Source organism: Suricata suricatta, chromosome 3 (assembly GCF_006229205.1).
Source record: "Suricata suricatta isolate VVHF042 chromosome 3, meerkat_22Aug2017_6uvM2_HiC, whole genome shotgun sequence".
NCBI lineage: Eukaryota > Metazoa > Chordata > Mammalia > Carnivora > Herpestidae > Suricata > Suricata suricatta.
In genome coordinates this window covers 8854354-8877352 of record NC_043702.1, presented here as the reverse complement: position 1 = coordinate 8877352, position 22999 = coordinate 8854354, and the positions used below count along the sequence as shown (strand labels likewise).

Sequence of the window (22999 nt, the reverse complement as noted above, 5' to 3'; positions counted from 1 at the left end):
TTTGAAACCCATTTAAACATATGCAAAGTTTAAAACCATTTACAAATGTGTTTCTTCAATAACAGTAATAGGAGGAGGAGGAGGAGGAATCCATCTGAGGATTGTTTTTAGTATTCAGTGAGTAATCCTGTAAAACTCTTAGAAGATAGCCTAACACCTAATGCGCACTCCCTAAATGAATGTTAGCCTTCATTAAGCCAGTGCTCCATGTGATGAGTTCTAGCAAACATAATTTTCTTGGTTTCAATACATTACTAGTGACATTATAATGACACTTTTACATAAGTCTTTTCCAGCAGCCACCCAGTGCATTGTCCATTATTCAGTCCTAAAATCACATTTGTTTATCTTCCATAAAATAATCTCAACACAAAAAAATAAAAATAAAAAATGTGTCTATTCACACAATTTATCCTAGCCTTAATGTGTACTGAGGGAAAAGAAGCAAGAAGACAGCATTCACATCAGCATACTAGAAAATGCTGGAACCTGGGGGGTATCAAGGCAGAAAACAAAATCTGTTGGACCCATTGAACTCAAATTGGATAAAGAGGAAATGCCACCACCTACAAGTGTGAAAATCCCTTGGTGCTTCCTGAATTTTAAAAACATATGCACACACATGCAAACTCCCTCGAATCCAGAGTGCAGGGGGGGGGTGGAAGGGGCTGGCACTGCCAACAGTCCTCTCTTGCTCCATGGTTTCAGAGCTCCTACCATTGAAATGATCACAGCCTTCAAAGGGACCTCACAGAACCTGAAAGCCAATCTTCCGTCATTGAGATGATGTAACTAAATCCCAGAAGGGTTAGGCGATTTGCCCAAGGTTCTGTTAATGACAGAAGCTGGCCTCCTAATTCCTCATCTAGAACTTTCTAGCATACCGCCCAAGACCTAAGAGTTCATTCTTCCATTCAAATGTAGGATTTCTAAATCGAACAACCCTTAGCAAGTGTAACTCGAGTAATTATATCTGAAGGCTGCCATTATTTCCCTCGTGGGCCACTGCTGTCTCAGGCTGTTTAAGGGCAAATCTTCCAAATGATCAACCCCATGTTAAAGCTTCTTTTCCACACTCACATTATCAACGAGGTAGTCCGATGGACAGCCAACTACAAACTCCAGTAATTTCCCCAAAGAAACATACGTAAGACAGGAATGTGTCATGTTTATTAATCATTTGTCAAATTCTACAGAAAATAATGCAAAAAGGGAATTACCAGGCAAAACCCAACCGACCTGATTCAGGCAGCATAAAAAATATCTTTCTCTCAAGCAACAAAAATTGAAATCTTGGACACAACAAAGCAACGGATCCAACCATGAGCTTGAGAGAGATCATTACAAGTCATGTCGGCCCTTATAAAATACTTCGTTTCTACTATAATGTGGCCCTTATGACATATCTTAATTCAGCAATTCAATGCCAGAACTGGTCTCATTAATGGGAATAGTGAACCACAAAGCACACATTCAGGATTCGAGGACAACTGACTTTTCACTATAATGATCCTCATTTGAAGTCAACAGGAGGGGAACAGACACAAACAAAAGTTTACTTCACTAATCTATTCCAGGGACCCCCGCCAAGCAAAAGGAGTAAAATAAACTTCTTTTCTTTTGTTGCTCTTAAGGGGGCCCAGACTAAAGAACCAGGAAAAGTACTTCCATAGATGCCTTGCAGAAAATACATCAGATGATTCTGCAAATACTTGAGTCCATTTCATACAGGCTTTAGCACAATATGCACAGGGAAATTTATAATGACAAATAACAATAATCAAAGCTTTGGGAAATTCTTCCCTGCAGAGACAGAAAGTCCTGGTGGACAGAAAGGAGACGGCAAATGACTGGTCAAAGCATTCTCTGCATTTTTGTTGCCTCCCTAGCAACCAGAAAAGATATGCTTTATTAGAGACAAGAGCGATGAGGCCCAGAGATATTAAGTAACTCCTTTAAGGCCACAGAACCAAGATCCAAATCCCTGAGTCCAATGAGTGAGGGGACTGGAGGGCTAACATAGAATCCCATAAGCTGGATGAATGTGAGAGACAGGAAAATAACACAGAATCACCAATTTAAATCATTCCACACTCTTCACGTAAGGCTTACTGTTTCTTTGAGCAGACCCATATTAGCAAAAGAAACCAAGCCAAGCTTTCAACCAAGAAAGCAGAAGAAAGACGGTATTTCAAATAACATAAAAGTATGTTGTGTGACCTAGATCAGATGTGATCAGTCTAGCATAGGGCCCAAGCAACTACTCACCTGGATCTTGCCTACGATGTAGTCAGGGTTGAGAACCACCAGTGGAGGGGGAAGGATATTTTCCCCCTCTTTTTCCCTATAAAGCAAAATATGTCTTGCAGATTTCTACTTTGGAGTCTTAATCTGAGTAGCATGGGCAAGTCATTTACCCTCTCTGAGCCTGTTTCTCCACCTGCCTATTAACAACAGTGCAGAGGGAACATACCTAATTTATCCTCGTTTGCCCAGTGCCAGGGCCTGGATGGGACCAGGATTTGACAAAATGTTTATTGTCGAAGTAAGTGAACAGAGTAAATCCAATCTCCCTTCCAGCTCTGTCTTTCCAGGCCTACTCATTCATTCACTCAACAAATGTTAATAGTAAGTTATTTATTACCCACAGGCAGACACTGTTCCAAGGGCTTGGATTACACCTGTGAAAAAAACCAAAACTCCTGCCCTCATGGAGGTTCGGTTCCAGCAGGAGGGAGACAGACTATAAACAGTGAACCCAATAAAGGAGTAAATCATAAAGTGGGTAGAAGTTGACAAGTGTGATGGGGGAGTAAGTAAAATGATAGATTTATACTCTTGCCATGTATGCATGTTGTGTGTGTGTGCCTATTTGTAACTCTTGGAATGACTGTTTCATTCTGACGGCAATTCTGCTTCTCACATCTCTTAGATCTCATAATAGGTCAAGTTTACTCTTACCAGTGACCAGTTATTAAGAATGAATGGATTATACTAGATTTTATGTGAGTAAAGTTTCATAACTTTTTTTTTTAAACATCAGTCTTAGACCTATCTTTCTTGTAAAGTTGGGTTTGGGTATTCAGACCAGCAGTCCTGCTGAGAACAACTAACAAGCTGTAAAAACAGTGATTCAAGCCCTCTGAAGCCAGGAGGTGGGGAGGGGGCAGAGGGGTGGTGAGGGTGAGGGGTGACTAGCAAGGCTGTGAAAAATTACAGGGAAAGATCTGAAACAAGAAAGGAACTCAGCACTTGGGAAGGCTTTTCCTCCGGAAATATCTGACTTTTCCAGAAGAGATTGTTAAAATACTGAGAAATTGAGAAGAATCATGACAAGTTCACTAAATCAGGGGGGTGAAAAATGAAGTTCAGGGCCTGTTAAAAATGGTTAGCCTGTGGGGTGCCTGGGTGGCTCAGTTGGCTGAGCATCTGACTTCAGCTCAGGTCATGATCTAACGGCTCATGGGCTCAAGCCCAGCGTCAGGCTCTGTGCTGGTGGAGTCTGGAGACTGCTTTAGATTCTGTGTCTCCCTCTCTCTCTGCCCCTCCCCTGCTCACATAAAAAAAATTTTTTTAATGGTTAGTCTGACAAATCCCCCTCATTTGGGTGGGGTTAAGAACTTCAGGGGTAACACTTTACCAATAAAAGTGAACCAAAGCTATAATGTGGTAGAAATAAACCCAATTATATCAGTAACTAAATATAGAGGAACCAAATTTCCCCATTAATAGACAACTATCATCAAACTACGTAAAAAACAAAACCCAAATCGATGCTACTTACGGGAGACTCACATTAAATGTATGAATACAAAAAGATAGAAAGTGAAACTATTTTTAAAAAGATACACTATGCAAACACTAACCAAAAGAAAGCTGATATGTCTGTGTTAACATAGACATGGCAAACTTTAAGAAAAAAACATACAGGCACCTTTGTGTCTCAGGTGGTTAAAGTGTCCAACTTCAGCTCAGGTCATGATCTCACGGTTCATGAGTTGAAACCCCACATTGGTCTCTCTACTGTCTGAAGGGTCTGCTTTGGGTCCTCTATCCCTCTCTCTCTGCCACTCCCCTACTCATTCACTCTCTCAAAAATAAATAAAACATTAATAAATATATTTTTTAAAAAAGTACTAGAGCTAAAAGAAACATTTCAAATGATAATATTGAATAAAATATTCAATTCACTAGAAATGCAATAATTATGAATTATATGCACAAAATATATCGCAAAATTTAACAGAACAAAATAACTATACAAATACACAATCAAAATATTAATGGGGGCACCTGGGTGGCTCAGTCAGTTGACCGTCTGACTTCGGCTCAGGTCATGATCTCATGGTTCATGGGTTTGAGGCCCGTGTCGGGCTCTGTACTGACAGCTAGCTCAGAGGCAGGAGCCTGTTTCAGATTCTGTGTCTCTTTCTCTCTATGCCCCTCCCCTGTTCATGTTTTGTCTCTCTATGTCTCTCAAAAATAAATAAAATGTAAAAAAAAATTAATGGTGGAATTATATTAGAAATCAATACTAGAAAAACTCAAAATTCTTAAAAATTAACCAAATGATCAAATCTAAATAATTTATGGCAGAAGAAACATTACAAGGTAAATTACAAAGAAATTCAAATAATGATCATGAAAATAATATATGCCAAAACTATGTGATATAGCTATAGCCAAGATTAGGAGAAAAGGTATAGCCATAAATATATATATTACAAAAGACAACAGGCTTAAAAATCAAGAAGTTAAGCATTCATCTCCAGAAATTTTTTAAAAAATCAATTAAACCCAATAAAAGTTGAAAAAATAAAATATAAAGATAACAGAAATTAATAAAATAGGTTAAAAAAAGAGAGAGAGATAGAATTTTTGACAAGATTAATAAAATCAAGAAACTCCTGGCAAGACTATGAGGAAAGAGAGAGAAGCACAAATAAATATAAACAACAAAACTGGAGCCATCACTACAGATACTACAGATCCTTTAAAAATCACAGGAGGAGATTATGAATAATTTATGTCAATAAATTTAAATTTTTAGATGATTTGGACAAATTACAAGAAAAATCCATCAGTTTCATATTTATTTAGGCTTGACTTTAATTGATTCAGGAATCAATAGGTAATTCAGTTGTTCCTAACTTTCAGCTATTATGAATAAATCTGCTATGAACATGAGTGTGCTAATATCTGTTCCAGGTTCTTGCTTTCACTTCTTTTGGGTATATACTCAGAAGTAGAAGTGCTGGATTATATAGTAATTTTATGTTTAATGGGGGGATTTTCCATATCATTTTCCACAGCGGATATACTATTTTACATTCCCATCAGCAATGCACAAGGGCTCCAATTTCTCTAACACCTGCTATTTGGGATTTCTTATAACTAAAATGTGAAGCAGTATCTCACTATGGTTTTGATTTGCATTTTCCAAATGACTTGTGAAATCGAGCACATTTTCATGTGCTTATTAGTCACTTGTATATCTTCTTTGGAGAAATGTCAATTCAAATCCTTTGCTCATTTTTTAATTTGGTTGTTTGCTTTTTTGTCAATGACTTCTAGGAGTTCTTTATATATTCTGAACATCAGTCTTATTAGATATATGATTTGCAAACTTTTCTCCTATTCTGTGAGTTGCCTTTTACTTTGTTAATAGTATCCTTTGATGCACAAAAGTTTTTAATTTTGATGAAGTCCAATTTACCTATATATTCTTTTGTTGTCTGTGCTTTTGGTGTCATATTTAAGAAATGACTGCCAAATCCAATGTCATGAAATATTTCTTCTACGTTTTCTTCTGAGAATTTTATAGTTTTACCACTTATTAGCACTTACATTTATGTCTTTGATTCAGTTTGAGTTAATTTTCCTGTATGGTGTAAAGTCCAACTTCATTTTTTTGCATGTGGATATTCAGTTTTTCCAATACCAATTGTTTAACCAGTGTATTTTTGAACTAATTCCTACGGTCAATTTGTCCTATGCTCAAAGCATGGAATATATGAGAGAACATAAGTATACCTAGTCAGTTTGAAGGGCTTACTGCTATGTTAAATTTCACAATATGACTCAAAGCTGGGTAGTGGTAATCCTGCAAGTCTCCTGTTACACACACACACACACACACACACACACACACACACACACCTCTATATACATATTTTATTAGTATTTGAACACAAAAGAGTCACAAATGTAAGCTAGTTAAGAGGGAGCATGGCTAGCACCAAAGCAAAACGGAAAAAATACAGCATGCTGTGAAGAACACAGTTTACAGCCCAGTTCCTCCACTTACCGTGTGACTCTAGGCAAGTCACTCAAACTTTCTGTTCTTCATTTTCATCTTCTGTAAAATTAGAATGAGGTATGGAGATGATGACAATAATAACAGCATATACTCTGTTGTGTGGTTAAAAAGATGACCTAAATTGGTATGTGTAAAGTGTTTAGAATACTACCCAACACACAGTAAGTATCAGGTACTATAATAATTTTAAGAATATTACAGATATCTAGTAAATTGAATTGATTTCTCTTTCTTTAAAAACCCAACTGTGGATTATCCATAGTAACTCAAGATTATTAAAACATGGGTCAAATTTCACATTTTCTTTTCATAAACTTTTTAATTTTAAATTGTTTTAAATTTACAGAAAAGTTATAAAAATAGTACAGAGAGCTCCCATATACACTATAGCTTGTTCCCTTTGTTTTAACATCTTACATTAGTATGATATATCTGTCACAATTAATGAGCCAATTTGACACATTACTATTGACTAAAGTCTATTCTTCCTTCAGATTTCCTTAGTTTTTCTCTATGTCCCCTTTTCTGTTAAAGGATCCCATATTACATGTAGCGATCATGGCTTCTCAAGTTCCTCTTGGCTAGGAGAGTTTGTTTCTCAGGCTCTCCTTGTTTTTAATGACTCTGAAGTTTTGGGTAATGGTCAGGTATTTTGTAGAATGTCCATCAATTAGAATTTGTCTGCTGTTTTTCTCATAATTAGATGGGATCTGAGTTTGGGGGAAGAAAATCACAGAAGCAAAGAGCAATTTTCATCAAATCATGTCAAGGGTACATACTATTAAGATGTTTTATCCCTTTTGACATTGACCTTGATCCCGTGGATGAGGTGGTCGTGTTTGATGTCTCCACTGTAAGATGTCCCTTTACCCACCCCCCTTTGTACACTGTATTATCTGGAAAGATGTCACCATGCACCACTCCACAGTTAAGGTGTGGGAGTTAGGCTCCCCTCCTTGAAGGAACATTATATCTATAAATTACTTCAGATTCTTCAGATTACACAGAAGAATTATCTATTTTCCCCCATTGTTAACTGATGATTGATTTGAAGTCTTCAAATCAGTTTTCTAGTCAGCTGTGTGACTTTCTCTCTTACAAAACAAATTCTTTCTCCATCCTACAAAGTGGCCAAGCCAGAACCTGGGTCATCTGATTCCAAGTCCCATGTCTCCTACTACATCAACCACTAAATAGATTCCAATCCATGCAATAATCACTTTCACATTAGAGAATGTAAATTGATGAGGGAACTTCAGCTGATTATCACCTGTAAGTCATTTATCAATTTATATGTCTGTGAAATCAAGACAAAATGCATATCAGATAAGCAATTCTGAAAAACTGTTCAATGCCAGATATTAAAACACATACACATTTTCTAAAATTGTGTGTGTGTGAGAGAGAGAGTGAGAGAGAAAAAGAGAGACAGATTTAGAGTCCTCCTAAAATATATATGGTAATATTTTGAAACTAACTTATCTTGATATGCTCTCTAATAAAATATATCACAATAGAAATGAGACAACAGAGATTAATATGGGCAATGAAATTTATACGCAGCCACCATAAAAAGTGCCCCCACCAAGAAATCTTGGTAAGACAGATCAGAGACTGCAAAGAAGCAGACAGAGGAATTCATTTTTGGTGAAATTCCATTCAAATATGAATAGACACAAGGAGAAAGGCAGTAGGGTGTACTGGGAATCTGTTGACTTCATTCCCAGTAGCTATTTTCCCTCATTCTAAGAATAGTACCCCAGTTTCCTTAAGAAAAGACCTCTTTTCAATCTTGATCCATGCGGTTTAGCTGGGGCATGTGACCCGGGCCTTGGTCAATCAGCAGAATCCAACCCCCTAGTTACAATGATTGATTTAAATGTACACACATGACCCCAGTCAATACAACCAGAGCTAACCTCAGGACTTTCTGGAGCAACTAGAGAATAGAGGCTTTCTGTTCCCTTAATGTTGCTGACAGTAAGGATGGTGTGCACCCAGAGCTGCCAGGGGTCACTATCTGGAATGTAAGAGTAAAGCCAAGACAGGAAAGTGGGACTGCGAAGTGGAGAGACTCACCACTCAGGTGGTATTAGCTGAGCTCCCTGATACTGTACTGTCTCTACTTTTCAGTTATATGAACGTACAGACTTCCTTCTTGCTAGAGCCATCTGAATTGAGTTTTCTGTTGCTTGCAACTCAAAGAGTTTTCTGTTGCTTGCAACTCAAAGAGTTCTAATTAATACAGTCAGTGTGGAAAATCTTTGATCTGGCCTGGTCTTCAAACCTCTCTGGTCTTCATTTGTCCCATCCATAAGATGAAAAATTAGATACCACTTAATCACTCAAGTCCCTATAGGAGTGTTCAATGTACATTTAAGTAACTATATTTCTACTTAAAAACCCAAATACTTCATTGGATTTCTGGTCTGTTCATACTATGCAAACACACAGAAACCATAACCATCTTAAAATCAGTACTTCTATCAGCTTTTAGCTGTCATTAACCAAATTACTGAGCTTTATAAGTGATTATGTAAGGTAATAACCATTTTACTAAAACTAATTTGATCTTTAGAGGTTTTTTTCTAGAAGTTAAAATATAAAATTGTACTTTAATAGTTATTTCTGATGGCACTGGGCAAAGGTATTAAGCCATGCAGGAAAACTGTTTCTGACCCAGATGAAGATGGTTTTACACTATGAGTCCATCACAAAACAATGGCCTGCCTATCTAACATGGCCCTTAACTGTGATGATTACAGTTAATACCTGCACCACTCTGATTCATTCTGCATAGTCTTCAACTAAGTAGTGTGTATTTGAGAACTGTGCTCAGCACCTGGTATGAAGAATTTTTTTATATATCACATGGAGGAGCAAAGAGCTGTAATAATATGAAGGAAGGGAGGACAGGTGACTCCAACCTCAACCCACCTGCTGCATAACCTTGGCCCACCACCACGAACCTCTGTCCACTTCAGTTTTCTCAGCTATCAAATAGAGAAAACTCCTCCAAAACAATGTGATAATTACAAAATACAGTGTGAGGGAAGTAACCTCACACAGGGTTAGACATGCAAGTAACCAGCTATTTCATTTGAGTCTGAATACCCATGAGAACATTTTTATTGTAAATCCCCAGCCACCCCCATCCCCAGAAGATGGTGTCTGGTCCCCAGAAATGGTCAGCGGAATGGTCAGTTCCCTACATAGTTAGTATTGCATTGAAAAGCAAAGAATGCCGTCTCCTCTCCGCTCCCAGTTTTCTGCAAAAAAGAGCACTTGAGTGTGAGACTGTGAGTTGGACAGGCCTGGAAGACCCCAGGCCATGGGACCAGTGGGATTGGCAATAAGCAGAAGTTCACACTGAACTCTTGACCTGAGGATTTAATTGTTTCATGAGCTTCTGTGGGCCACAAACCCCCCAGAATTGCCAGAACTGCCATCTCCCTGAAGTGGGCTTGTATTTGTTTTGTTTTGGCGAGAGGGGGTCTGTGCCTTAGAAGCCATATCAAGCCTGCAAAACCTCCCATTCCCACTCCTTTCCCAAGTGCACTGCCCATCTCCATCCCCATGGACAGTCCACAGGTTCAGGTGGTAGGAAGCCAGGTGCCTGGGGATGGCTGCTAGGCACAAGGGATCTCCGGGCCAGCCCACCCTGCTTCGGCTCATCGTTGGAGCCGCAGATCCCACAGCCCACCTAAACTCATTTACACTGAACCCACTAAAACTAACACTAGAAATGCTCAACATAAACCCGCATCAGCTAGTTCCTTAACAAACAAGTCAGCTCAGATGGTATTATAACTCACAGTGACCATTGGAGAGGCTCTGTTCCTCCTTGTGACCTATCCAATGTGCTTGATGGGTGCCTGGGCCTAGGAGAGGAGATGGCACAGGGTAGCCTGAAGGTCACCCAACCAGAGGTTAAAGCCCTTTCTCAAGCTCCATCCAGCCACTAATGACCTGAATGGGCTTGCATAATTTTTTTCCCAACTTTCTGGCCTCAGTTTCCTCCTCAGTAAAATGAGGCAATCTGAACAATGACATCTAGGACCACTGATTCATGGTAGCTCAAGTGCCCTGGCAAGTTCTCTATTTCTTTCCCAAAAAAGCTCAGCAGACAAGAGGAACTAGACTGAGGCATGAATCACTGGACAGAGGGGCAGGGCCCAGGCTGAGCCAGAGAACAGAGCTCTCTGGAGACAGAGCCACAGCCACAGGATGCTGGGTTCTCCCATGCAATGGCCACCGAGTCAGGCAAGTAGAGTGTCAAAGAGAATCAGGGCCACAAACCAGGTCAGGAATGAACATACGGGCTGCTCTGTGCCCAGGTGGGGACAATACAAGAAGACCTGAGTCTGGCCTGTGAGTAGAAGCGACAACTAATCATGCCAGGGAGGATCTTGGGGCTCAGGCTGTATAAGAAAACACAAATGGAAATCCCTATGGAGGTTCCTCAAAAAGTTAAACATAGAATTGCCATATGACCCAGAGATTCTGCTACTTCTATGCCCCAGAGAGGTGAAAACAGGTACTCAAACAATGACTTACACAGGCATGTTCACATAAGCATTCATCACGATGGCCAAAAGGTAGAAACAACCCAAATGACCATGAACGGATGAATGGATAAATAAAATATCCTATGTATACACCGTGGAATATTATTCAACCATAAAAAGGAATGAGCTACTGATACATCTGGATGAATCTCTAATTATGCTAAGTGACAGAAGCCACACACGAAAGGTCACAAATTATACCATTTGCATGAAATATCAAAAACGGGTAAATTCATCGAGACAGAATGTAGACTGGTGGCTGCCAGCCGCTGGGGGAATGAAGGAGTGGGACCAGCTATTGAATAATACAGCACTTCCTTTCGGGGTGATGAAAATATTTTGGAACTAGACAGAGATGTTGATTGTACAACATTGTAAATGTGCTGAACGCCATGGAATTGTTCACCTTAATGTGGTTACTTTTATATTACATGAATGTACCTCAACAAAAAAAATGTTAAGATAACACGGATCCCACAGACATACCTGGGATGGCATGTAATTAAGGCCACTTATGAGAAACCATGGGATAGTTTAAGCCTTTACTGTCTCTCTACTGCAATACGCACAACATCCATTGACGTTCCTTTCTATGCATTAAGTTTCTTCCCAACGCATTGTGGTCAGAGCCCTGAGAATAGAGTACTAGAACTCTCCAGTTAGACGTGCTTCTTTGCAGGTTTCCGGTTAAGAGTCTATGTGAAGAGGCAAACAGCCCGTCATCTCGAGGAGCCATGAAGGCAGCAGGTGTCTTGGGGGGCTCTGACAAGAGTAAAGACTCTCCATTCTGGGAAAGAAGACCCAGCCTTACTGAGGAGGCTGTTTTTAAGGGAATCAGAAACATACACGTGTAGGAAAGTAGGCTCTCGGCTTTCCCTAAATTCCCACAGGCTCTGGTTGAAAAACACCTCTACTAAGCATACAGAGCATCTCTAAAGACCCTTGCAGGTAAGGAAGGCAGGGGAAACTTCACATAAAATACAACTGTGACATTATAAAGGGCCAGCATCACTTTTAGCAGCATTTTTAACACTATGAAGGTCAAACATGATAGTAGCAATTGTCTTCCTTAGGAAACAACAACAACAAAAAAAGAACATTTCCCTTTTGGTCAGTACAGCCCCCAAACCCCCTGCCCACCCCCTGTCCTACCCTCCCTTTGTGAAAGACAAAAATAATAACATTAAGTTTAGTTCTCTCCAACTGAGAGTTTATTTTAGGCCTCATAGAAATGCTAATATTAGTTCTCATTTCTCTGTCTCTATTATTTTCTCATTATGAGGCTTTTCTTATAGAAATAAAAGAATTCCCTTTTGCACAACCAAAAATACCAATGGCCAATTTTAAAAAGTGAAAACAAAGATAAGAGGACCACAAAAATCCCCGGTCAGGAGAAATGAGGTTGTTCTCAGGGGGGACGTGTTCAAAACATGATATGGAGATTAAAGCAGGAGGGAGATTTGCATTTTGCTGAATATTAAGATGAACCTTTTTCTGCCTTAGCCTGGATGAACAGCACTTTTTGCAATCAGACCATTACACAATCAAGAACTTTTAAGAAATACTCTATTATCCCATAATGCCATTAAGATTAATTTGGTGATTTTAACAAAATACTAAGGAACCCATGCCAATTATTAAAGGAACAATGCATTGAGTATGCCTTTTAAAAAAAGAAAAAGAAGAAGAAGAAGAAGAAGAAGAAGAAGAAGAAGAAGAGGAAGAAGGGGCACCTGGGTAGCTCAATTGGTTAAGTGGCTGACTTCAGCTCAGGTCATGATCTCCCAGTCTGTGAGTTCAAGCCCCGCAACGGGCTCTGTGCTGCCAGCTCAGAGCCTGGAGCCTGCTTCAGTTTCTGGGTCTCCCTCTCTGTCTGCCCCTGCCCCACTTGTGCTCTCTCTTGCTCTCTCTCTCTCTCTCTCTCTCTCTCTCTCTCTCCCTCCCTCCCTCTCTCTCCCTCTCTCTCTCTCTCTCTCTGTGTCTCTCAAAAATAAATAAAACATTTACAAAATTTAAAAATAAATAAATAAAAAGATGGAGGAGAAGGATCTTAACAAAATAGTTGAAGTGTTTCAGGCTCAAAGAAAAAATCAAGATAAATTACAAGTATTTAAATACAATTTAGAAAGTTCATACCAACCCTTCTTACAATAGGCATAAAGTGGTTGGGAAAAAAAGGTAGGAAACCCAAAAGAACCCAAAAGAAAATTAGGCAAAAATACAAACAAATTCTTAAGAAATGTTCACCCTCATTTTTAATTTTTAAAATCCAAAGAGAACCAATAAGATGCCACGTTTGTCTCTTGGTTAACACAAAATAAAAGAAACTCGGGAAAACCCACGAATGACAAAAATGTGGGTAAACAAGCATTCTCACATGCTGAGTAAATATGCAAAACTTTCCAAACTTTTTGGATAGCAATTTAGCAATATTAGAGTATTTAATGTATGTGACTTTTGACATCTATACACACATATATGTCACCGTGTGTATGTGTGTGTGTGTGTGTGTGTGTTGTCACTGAAACATTATTTACGATTGAAAAAATGGAAATAATATACTTCAGTAAGGACTAAAACATACACAACCACACAAAGGAACACTATTCAGCCATCAGAAAATGAGTTTGCTTTCTGTTTTAAGACGTGTTCAAAGTAAGATGTTCAAAACAGATGAAGAAACAGTCACAGAGCAGAATGCACAGGATGCTTTTATTTCCATACATTATAGCTGCCTGCTTAGATGAGCATCTACACATGCTTCGTGTACGCTTCTGTGTAAAACTACACATCAAAATGCAAACTGTGATTGTAAAGCGTGTGGTTAGCAGAAGGGGTGGAAAGAAGATAGGTTAGTTTACCAATGGGCTTTTTTCACTATATTTTCACAGATTTAAATGCCCTGACGCAGTTTGACAGTTGTTCCTAAGAGGGCCCAGGAAGGGGCATCTGGGTAGCTCAGTCAGTTAAGCGTTCAACTTTAGCTCAGGTCATCATCTCACGGTTTGTGGGTTCGAGCCCCGCATCGGGCTCTGTGCTGACAGCTCAGAGTCTGGAGCTTGCTTCAGATTCTGTGTCTCCTTCTCTCTCTCTGACCCTCCCCGCTCATGCTCTGTCTCAATCTATGTCTCAAAAAATAAATAAATGTAAAAAAAATTTTTAAGGGCCCAGGGACATGTAAAACTATGAGCAAAATTAATCTGTTTGATGCAAGTTAATAAAATTTGCCTATATAATTGTTCTGCAAGAATTTAAAGTGCCATTGATGTACTCTTCAGAAAGATCTTGGAACTGGAGTAGGGATTAGTCAAGCCTTTGAGGTAAGGTTGCCAGATTTAGCAAATTAAAAATATAGACTCCCAGTTAATTTTGAGTATCAGAGAAACAATGTGTAATATTTGGGAGGCAGGCAGAACAAATTTAAAAGACTCACATAACCTGATTTCAAGTTTTACTATGAAACTATAATAACCAATTCCACACTGTGGATAAATATATAAAGTCAGTGGAGGTGGCTCAGTCAGTTAAGAGCCCAAATCTTGATTTCAGCTCAGGTCATGATCTCATGGTTTGCAAGTTTGAGCCCTGCATCGAGCTCCACACTGCACGTGGAGCCTGCTTGGTAGTCTCCCTTTTCCTCTGCCCCTCCCACACACTCTCTCTCTCTCAAAATAAATAAATAAACTTAAAAAAATAGTCAATGGAATAGAATAGAGTCTAGAAATAGACCCATATATTATAGTCAAATGATTTCAACAAATTGCCAACATAATTCAGTGGAGATAGTCTTGTCAACAGATGTTTCTGGAACAACTGGATATCTATATGCCAAAAGTGAATAAAAATCAACAATACACTGCACCACATACAAAAATGACCTCAAACTGGGTCAGAGACCCAAACATAAGCATCAAACAATATGATTCTAGGAGAAAACAGAAGGAAATTTTCATGACCTTAGGTCAAAGATTTCTCAGAGCACAGGAAAGCACAAACCACAAAAGGAAACAATAAACTAGACTTCATCAATATTTAAAACCAGCCCTTTGAAAGACACTGGTAAGAAAAAGAAAACACAAGCCACAGATTAGGAGAAAATATTTGCAAGCCACATACCAAACCAAGGATTTGTACCCAAAATATAGAAAGAATTTTGTACCCATCAAACAATAAGCATAGATGGCAAATGTGTATTTTTCAAATGTTTAAAATCATTAACCGTGAGGAAAATAAATTAAAACCATAAGGGAAGAACAATGTACATCTACTAGAACAGCTAAAATCTGAATCGGCCACAAAACCAAGAACTGACAAGGATGTAAGCAACAGAAACTGTCACGTGCTGCGGAGGGAACGCGCAATGGTCCAGCCATCCTGGAAAGCAGTCTGGCAGCTTCCTATGAAGTTGAACTTGCACATACTACATGACCCAGAAACCTCACCCCTAGGTGTTTCTTTGAAACAAAAATTGAGTGTCTGCTTATGGCAGCATTCTGAACAATCACCCAAAACTGGAAACAATCCAAATGTCATCAGCACGTAAAAGAACAAATAATAGTATATCCATACAATGGAATACTCTGCAGCAATAAAAAGAAACAAACTCTGGATACATACCATAGCATGGCTCAACATCAAAAGCATTATGTTAATAAGAAGCACACATATTGCATGATCTCATTTATAAGATATTATGAAAAAGTGAAACTATGAGGACAGAAATCAGACCAGTGGTGGCCAGGGGCTGAGGCTAGACGTAGAGTTTACTACAAAGGGCATGAAGATATGTATGGGGGTGATGAGCTGTTCTATACCCTGATTATGGTAGTAGTCATAGAACCAAATGCTTAAAAGGGTAAATTTCACCGTAGGTAAGTTATAACTTAATGGGAAAAAAGAAAGAAAGAAATCTGGAAATCTTTGTATAAGGAACAATAGGGAGGTCAGTTTGAAGTCAGAGATTTTGTTTTTCTTTCCATAGTTCCTAAATAAAGTCTTTCCTTTCTAAGGTAACATACTGAGGAGATACTTAACACTTTGCCTGCTCTACTACATTCCATGCTGCTTGAAAATTAAGCATGCTATAGCCAAATTACATATAGAAAGAGCCCAAATGTCACCAACCGACGAATGGATAAAGAAGATGTGGCATGTACCTACAATGGAATAGTACCTGGCGATCAAAAAGAATGACATCTTGCCATTTGCAACAATGTGGATGGAACTAGAGTGTATTGTGCCAAGTGAAATAAGTCGGTCAGAGAAAAGTCAAACATCATGATTTCACTCAGATGTGAAACCACAACAGCTGAACAGAGGGGAAGGGAAGGAAAACAAGATAAAAAGAGAGAGGGAGGCAAACCATAAAAGACTCTTACAAGCAGAGAACAAACAGGGTTGTTGGTGAGCGGGACATGGGGGAAATCAGGGATGGACACTGAGGAGGGCACGTGTTGGGATGAGCACCGGGTGGCATATGTAAGTGATCAATCACTGGGTTCTATCCCTGAAGCCAATACTACTCTGTATGTTAACTAACCTGAATTTAAATAAAGAAATTTTTTAAAAAATTAAGCACGCAATTTTTATTTAACGAAGAACATGTATCAGAAATCTGACCTGAACGTTGTGGGAGACGGGCCTCCCCCTTCACCAGATGTGCTTCCATTTGGGCAGATATCAGCCCATTTACTACAGACTCTGGTTCTGATTGCCCGTGAAAAAAAGACTTAGCTCGTTTTCATCTCTCGTGATTACTTCCACCACAGCACGCCTTCCATAAAGGAGTTTCAATTTGCCTCTGAAACCCAAAGGGAATGACAAACATTTCTTTAAATTAACTATAAGCAGCAGATAAGGGCCAGCATTGAAATTCTAAAGGATGTGCTAGCTTTCAGGAACTGCTAGCAAAGATAGCAGACATGTTTCTCCTTTCAAGAGCCTTTTTCTCTTAAATACACTTATTTCATGTCTCAAATCCTCGCTCTTTTTTAAGAGCCTTATGCCTTTTCTCTCTCTTAAAGAAAGAAAATCTGTAATATGGTACAAACGCAGAGCATCCTTCCAGAAACTAAAACTGCCAGAACGGGAAGCATTACCCCTTCCTCCTCTCCTGGTCCCCTTGGGCACTCACGTTCAAAGTCATAAACATGGAGCAGTCTGAGGGAAGTGCAGTACAATAATAATAAAACACTATACTCGATGCCACAGCACCAGGGCCCAGATCACCTACTGTCACCGAGCTGTATGACCCCCAGGTAAGTTTCCTTAACCATCCACTTGTATAAAATTAGTTTGTACGATCAGGGGGCCCATGCTGTTGGGGGGCTTCACAAGCTCCTCCCCTTAACCCTTCCAACCATCCTATTTATGAGGGAGGATCCAGGGTAAGAAACCTAATAAGCTTATCCATGGGCATAGATTCTTCTAAATTCACACCCCAAGTTCTGACAGCCGGCATCTCCTTTCCCTACTGCCTAATGTGTAGTGTCCAAATACATTAAACCAAGGCCTGATGGACAATGAAAAGTTAAAGTCTGTCTAGGATGATTCCTGGGATTATAGCAATTTGGAGACAACAGGGCTCTGTTTGTCTGTCCGGGTGTCTCTCTGCCCTGGAACCTGGCAATACACACCCCGCAAAGAGAAGGGACTGAGAGGAAGCAAAAAGGGGGAGCAATTTGATTTTAGCTAAGTCAAATACAGTAAAACCTTGAATTGCGAGTGACTTGTTCCGCAAGATGAGCAAACATTTCTAATAAATTTTAATTTGAAAAATGAGCAATGTCTTGTACAATGAGTATTATGGGACACAGAACGTCACATGATCACAACGGAATCAAAGGTTCTTGAAATTCACTTTGATTATACAGGTGTTTTGGATTACACACATGTTCCCAGAATCTAATAAAAATTATTTATTTTTGAGACAGAGACAGAGAGATAGAGACAGAGTGTGAGCAGGGGAGGGGCAGAAAGAGAGGGAGACGCAGAATCGGAAGCAGGCTCCAGGTTCTAAGCTGTCAGCACAGAGCCTAATGCAGGGCTCGAACTCATGACTGTGAGATCATCACCTGAGCCGAAGTAGGACGCTCAACTGACTGAGCCACCCAGGCGCCCCTACATGTTTCTAGGATGAATTATGCTCACAAACCAAGGTTGTATTGTAAATGAAAATGCAAAGGTAAATTATTTCCAACGTTTATAGAAATGTTCAGTAAACATCTTCCTTGGAAGGGCCAGATAAATATCTTCAGCTTTGTGGAACATCCTATCTGTCCCAACTACTCAACTTTGTCACTGGAGCTCCTAAGCAGTCACAGGCAATTTAAATGCATGGGTGTGGCCATTTATCAATAAAATCTTATTGATGGACACTGAAATTCAAATTTCCCATATTTTCACGCATCACAAAATATTATTACCATTTTGATTTTTTTCCAACCATGTAACAATGTTTAACACCATTCTTAACTTTTAGTGTGAAAGGGACAGAAACACATGATGCGACTGTCCTTTGCCCACCCCCCATTTAATTCATCAGAAAAATATTTTGAAAAGAAAACGTTATTAGAAAGATTAGAAGCCAACGCTACTGCAAAGGATTTACTGAAAACTGTCATGTGCTCCCCGGAACAGACCTGGAACGAGGGAAAGTTATGAAACAGGCTAAATCTGTCCTTGTGCTTTCCTGCTCCTAACCAGTGTCCCCCCCCCATACCCCGAGATCCTCCCCACGGTGCCCAGTGCCCTGGGGGTGCCCACAGCTGCACCTTACTGAAGCCAGTCATGTATTCAACAGTGTTTGTGGGGCACCTACTATGTGCAGCTCCTGCATGGGTGCCTGTCTGCTGTCTGGGTGCCCGTCCCTGTCTTGGGTCCTATTTTGCCCTCAATCACCCTGGGGAGAAGGGAGGAGGGAGCAGGGAAGCCCCTTCTCTTGAAGACACTGCCTAAGACTCACATTGTGAATGTTGACTGAAGACAGGTTAGCGTTCAAATAAAGCAATGAATAATAATTCCATAAGAGTCTAGGTCAGAGCGTGTGCTCAGTTCACATTGTTCTCTGTTCTTGGCACCCACTTGGTCAGGAGAGCACAGAGGAGGAATCAACCAACAGAAGTGAATGCTGTGGGGAGTCAGCATCCAAGTCTTCCAGCATCTGATACATCACAACCAAAGAAATGAATCTCTACTGAAGGAATTTTGGTCTCAAGTCAGGTAGGAAAGGATTTGGGGGGCGTGGGGGAGGAAGGGCTTTCTAGGCCCCCTACTTTTTGTAAAGGAAGGCATAAAATAAATAAGATTCCTATCATAGGGGTGCACAGAGGCTTTTTATTGGGTGCCTCCTGGGCTATCTCACTGGACTAGATACGTTAGCATCAAGATCCCATGAGGAAACCAAACCACAGGACAATGAGTTACTTATCCATTGCACCCAGAGCGGGACTCCTGTGCACCCTGGGACTCTTTCTACTCCAGTGCACATCATCCATCAGGTCCTTCACGGCGACTTCTGGTCTACTGTGAGATGCAGACCTCTGTCACTGGAGGAAAATGTGCGCGAGGAATGCCGGGCCCTTCGGAACCAGATGCTCTTCTGGTGAGAATGACCAAGAGCCGATGTGACAGTACTACTGTCTCCGCATGTGCAGGGGAGGGGAGGGGAGGAGAGGAGGGGAGAGGGGAGGGGAGAAGAGGGGAGGGAAGGGGAGGGGAGGGCGGGGTGGGTTGCAGGGAGACGCTTGGGGGGGGGGGCGCTTTTCAATCCTGCTCATACAGAATCACCTGGACAGCATTTAAAAATCACCGACGCCCACGCCTTACCCCAGACCAGTGCAGCCAGAATCTGGGGGACCGGGACGAGGGGACAGCTGGACACAGGCACTCATCTCTGTTAAAGCTCGGCGATTCTTAGAAGCAGCCAGGGTTGGGCACCAGCTGCGTGGGTGAGGGGAGCGTCAGCGAAGGAGGAAGAGGTAAAAATAAAGAAATTCTGTCCATGAAACTTTGCTGTTCCGTTTGAGGGACAAGATTCCGGAGCTCCTGCCACTGGATTAAGCAGCTCTGACCACAGCTGCCTCGTGGATCCATAAGGAGATCTTAAAACACAGCTCGGGCATTCTGCTTTGTGACTTGAATGCCCTTCAGCTGCAGATAGGTTTTCTTTCCTGTGTGATGCTCGTGAAACGTGGCCATAAACAAGACCATTTGGGTCCGTCGTGTCACGTGAGAAGCTTAAGCAAAGAAGCTAAAGACAGAATGTGTTTTTGTCAGGTGGCCAAGCTGACAAAAGTGATGTTTCCAAAGAATGTGCCAGATAAACAAAAGGGGAAAAATCACTTCATTTTAATAGCACCAAGAAAAGCAACTGCTTTGCTCTTAACTGAAATTGTTATAGGATTTTAACTCCTTCATTTCAGAGGAAAATGAGGTCACTGAGAATTTTCTGAGACACTATTCTTTATTTCAGAAGAAAAAGAACCACAGATTTATCAAAATTTCCATACAATGAATTGTTCCTTTTTCATATTTAGGTTGCAACATAATTCATCCTAGGAGGGAGAAAAAATTGAGTCTGTTCATTGAAGAAAGACCATCATGGACATGGAATAAACTGGTATCATCATATTCTATAGGTAAATTTTATAATCCTTTTCTTGGTATACCTTGTATTTGTGCAACATTTTATTTTTCTAAAAAATGTTTTAAAATTCACTGTCCCCTTGGGGCGCCTAGGTGGCTCAGCTGGTTAAGTGTCCAACTCAGGTCATGATCTCACAGTTGATGGCTTCAAACCCTGTATCGGGCTCTGTGCTGACAGCTCAGAGCCTTGAGCCTGCTTCAGATTGTGTGTGTGTGTGTGTGTGTGTGTGTGTGTGTGTGTGTGTGTCTGCCCCTCATCTGCTCACGCTCTGTCTCTCAAAAATAAATAAAAATGTTTTTTAAAAAATTCTTAAGTAAAATAAAATAAAATTCATTCTCCCATAGTTCTTTCCACTTATTGATAAACCTTCCCTGCATTTCCATTTGTGAATTTCCTCTTTTCTATAAAGAAAAGAAGGCAAACACATTAGTCCATCTTAGAGGTATGAATGTTGATGTTCAAGGTTGACAGAAAAGCCAGAGAAAGAAGCAATATCCCTTGGCACCTCAGCGAACACTGGACATTTTGCACACAATGCCACGTGAGTTTGTGAGCATGCATGTGTGAGTCTATGTGTGCGTGCACATGAGCTCATGACTGCGTGTGCATGCGAGAAGTCCACCAGAGGAAATCGATGCTGTGCACAGAACCAGATTTCTCTTGTTGTTTGTGAGCAACCTTCCATCAAAAACGGATTCATCAGTAACAAAGCCACTGTTTCAAGTCAGCATGTTTAATCAGAAGAGATGATTCTAGAATCAGCTTAGCAAGTAAAATTAACTTGCATAAAAAGCAACTATACAAGCCCCATTTCTCTCCAAGTGCAGACACTGACACATTTTCCTTATAATCCCAAAGGGTAATAAGATTCCTAGGGAATACGCAAGGGGAAAACAAACAGGTGTCTGACAGCCTGAATATGTGGCAAAGAATTACTTCATCATAATAAAAAAAGATTTATGAACAAAATAACGCAAATTAAAATACTTTAAATAATGTTTACTTTGGCCCAATAGAACTCAAGAAAAGAAAAAACTGGCCTCTGACCCCTGCCTGCTTTGCCAACTGAACCCAAAAGGTGAGAAGAGCAAGCTCGATCTTTTAGAAGTTGAAGATTTTTTCAAGCCCACCAGAAATATTTTTATTTCTTTTATTTCAGTGCCCATTTGCTTGGCATCATGGGAAAATAACTTAATCTGGAACTCAGAATTCTAACTCTTTGAAGTGAAAGTCCTGCTTGGTATGTGGCATAAGGAGAATTTGCTGTCTTTGTCATTCCTGTGGCCTTTTACCCCAGCTGGGCAGAGCCACGCAAGTTCAGTGTTTCAGAGCAAAGCCAGACCGAAATCATTTCATCTCCTTTTTACTGATAACACTTCAAGAGGTCATCATAGCCCTTCCTTAAGGCCCCACAGCTTACTGGCAGGACCAGGGTTGGACTTCAAACTCCACAGCTGTGCATCAAACCAGCCACTTGGTTCAAAAGCCAGCTCTACCCTTTGCTAGCTATGTGACTTTGGGCCAGTCATTTAACTTTTCTGAACTTGACATACATAACAAGGATGGTAACTGCACCCAGTTCAGAGGACACTGTGAAGACTGGTGAGTTATATCCATAAAGCCCTCAAAAGAGAGCTGGTGCATGGCAAGTGCTTGAGAAAAGAGTTAGCAACCACCACATTATCACCATCATTATCATCACCACCATCATCATCACCATCATCACCATCACCACCATCATCATCACCATCATCACCATCACCCCATCATCATCACCACCACCACCATTATCTTCACCATCACCACTATCATCACCATCATCATCACCACCATCATCTTCACCACCATCACCACAAACACCATCATCATCACCGTCACCACCACCACCACCACCATCTTCACCATCATCACCATCACCACCATCATCATCACCACCACCACCACCATCTTCACCATCATCACCATCACCACTATCATCATCACCACCACCACCACCATCTTCACCATCATCACCATCACCACTATCATCATCACCAGCACCACAACCATCATCATCTTCACCATCATCACCATGACCACCATCATCATCACCAGCATTATAATCACTACTACCACCACCATCACCATCATCGCCATTGCCATCATCACCACCACCACCATCATCATCATTATAATTACCACCACCACCACCATCATCGTCGTCACCATCATCACCACTATCACCGTCACCATCAACATCGTCATTGTCAACACCACCACCATCATGTTGTCATCATCATAATCATTGTCATGTTTGTGTAGAGTAGATTTCCATATACATTTTTAGAATCTATTAAACCCTCATGATTTACTAGGTTTCAGTGTGATAAAAGAATTAGGAACTATGTATTTTAAGTACTGTGTGATTTTCAGGGCAATCAAAATATCAGATCTTAGATTGGTCATTCAGTCAAAATGAGCTTCAAT

The 22999-nt window shown here is 40.3% G+C and overlaps 1 protein-coding gene across 1 annotated transcript in view; it reads right to left on the bottom strand.

The window, feature by feature from the left end:
• DNER (delta/notch like EGF repeat containing) overlaps positions 1-22660 on the bottom strand; it is a 292299-nt gene extending 269639 nt beyond the window's left edge. Inside the window, exon 1 of the mRNA XM_029932873.1 lies at positions 22547-22660. Within this exon, the coding sequence (XP_029788733.1) occupies positions 22547-22660 (114 nt within the window). The remainder of the gene's footprint in view (positions 1-22546) is intronic.
• Positions 22661-22999: the final 339 nt, after the last annotated feature.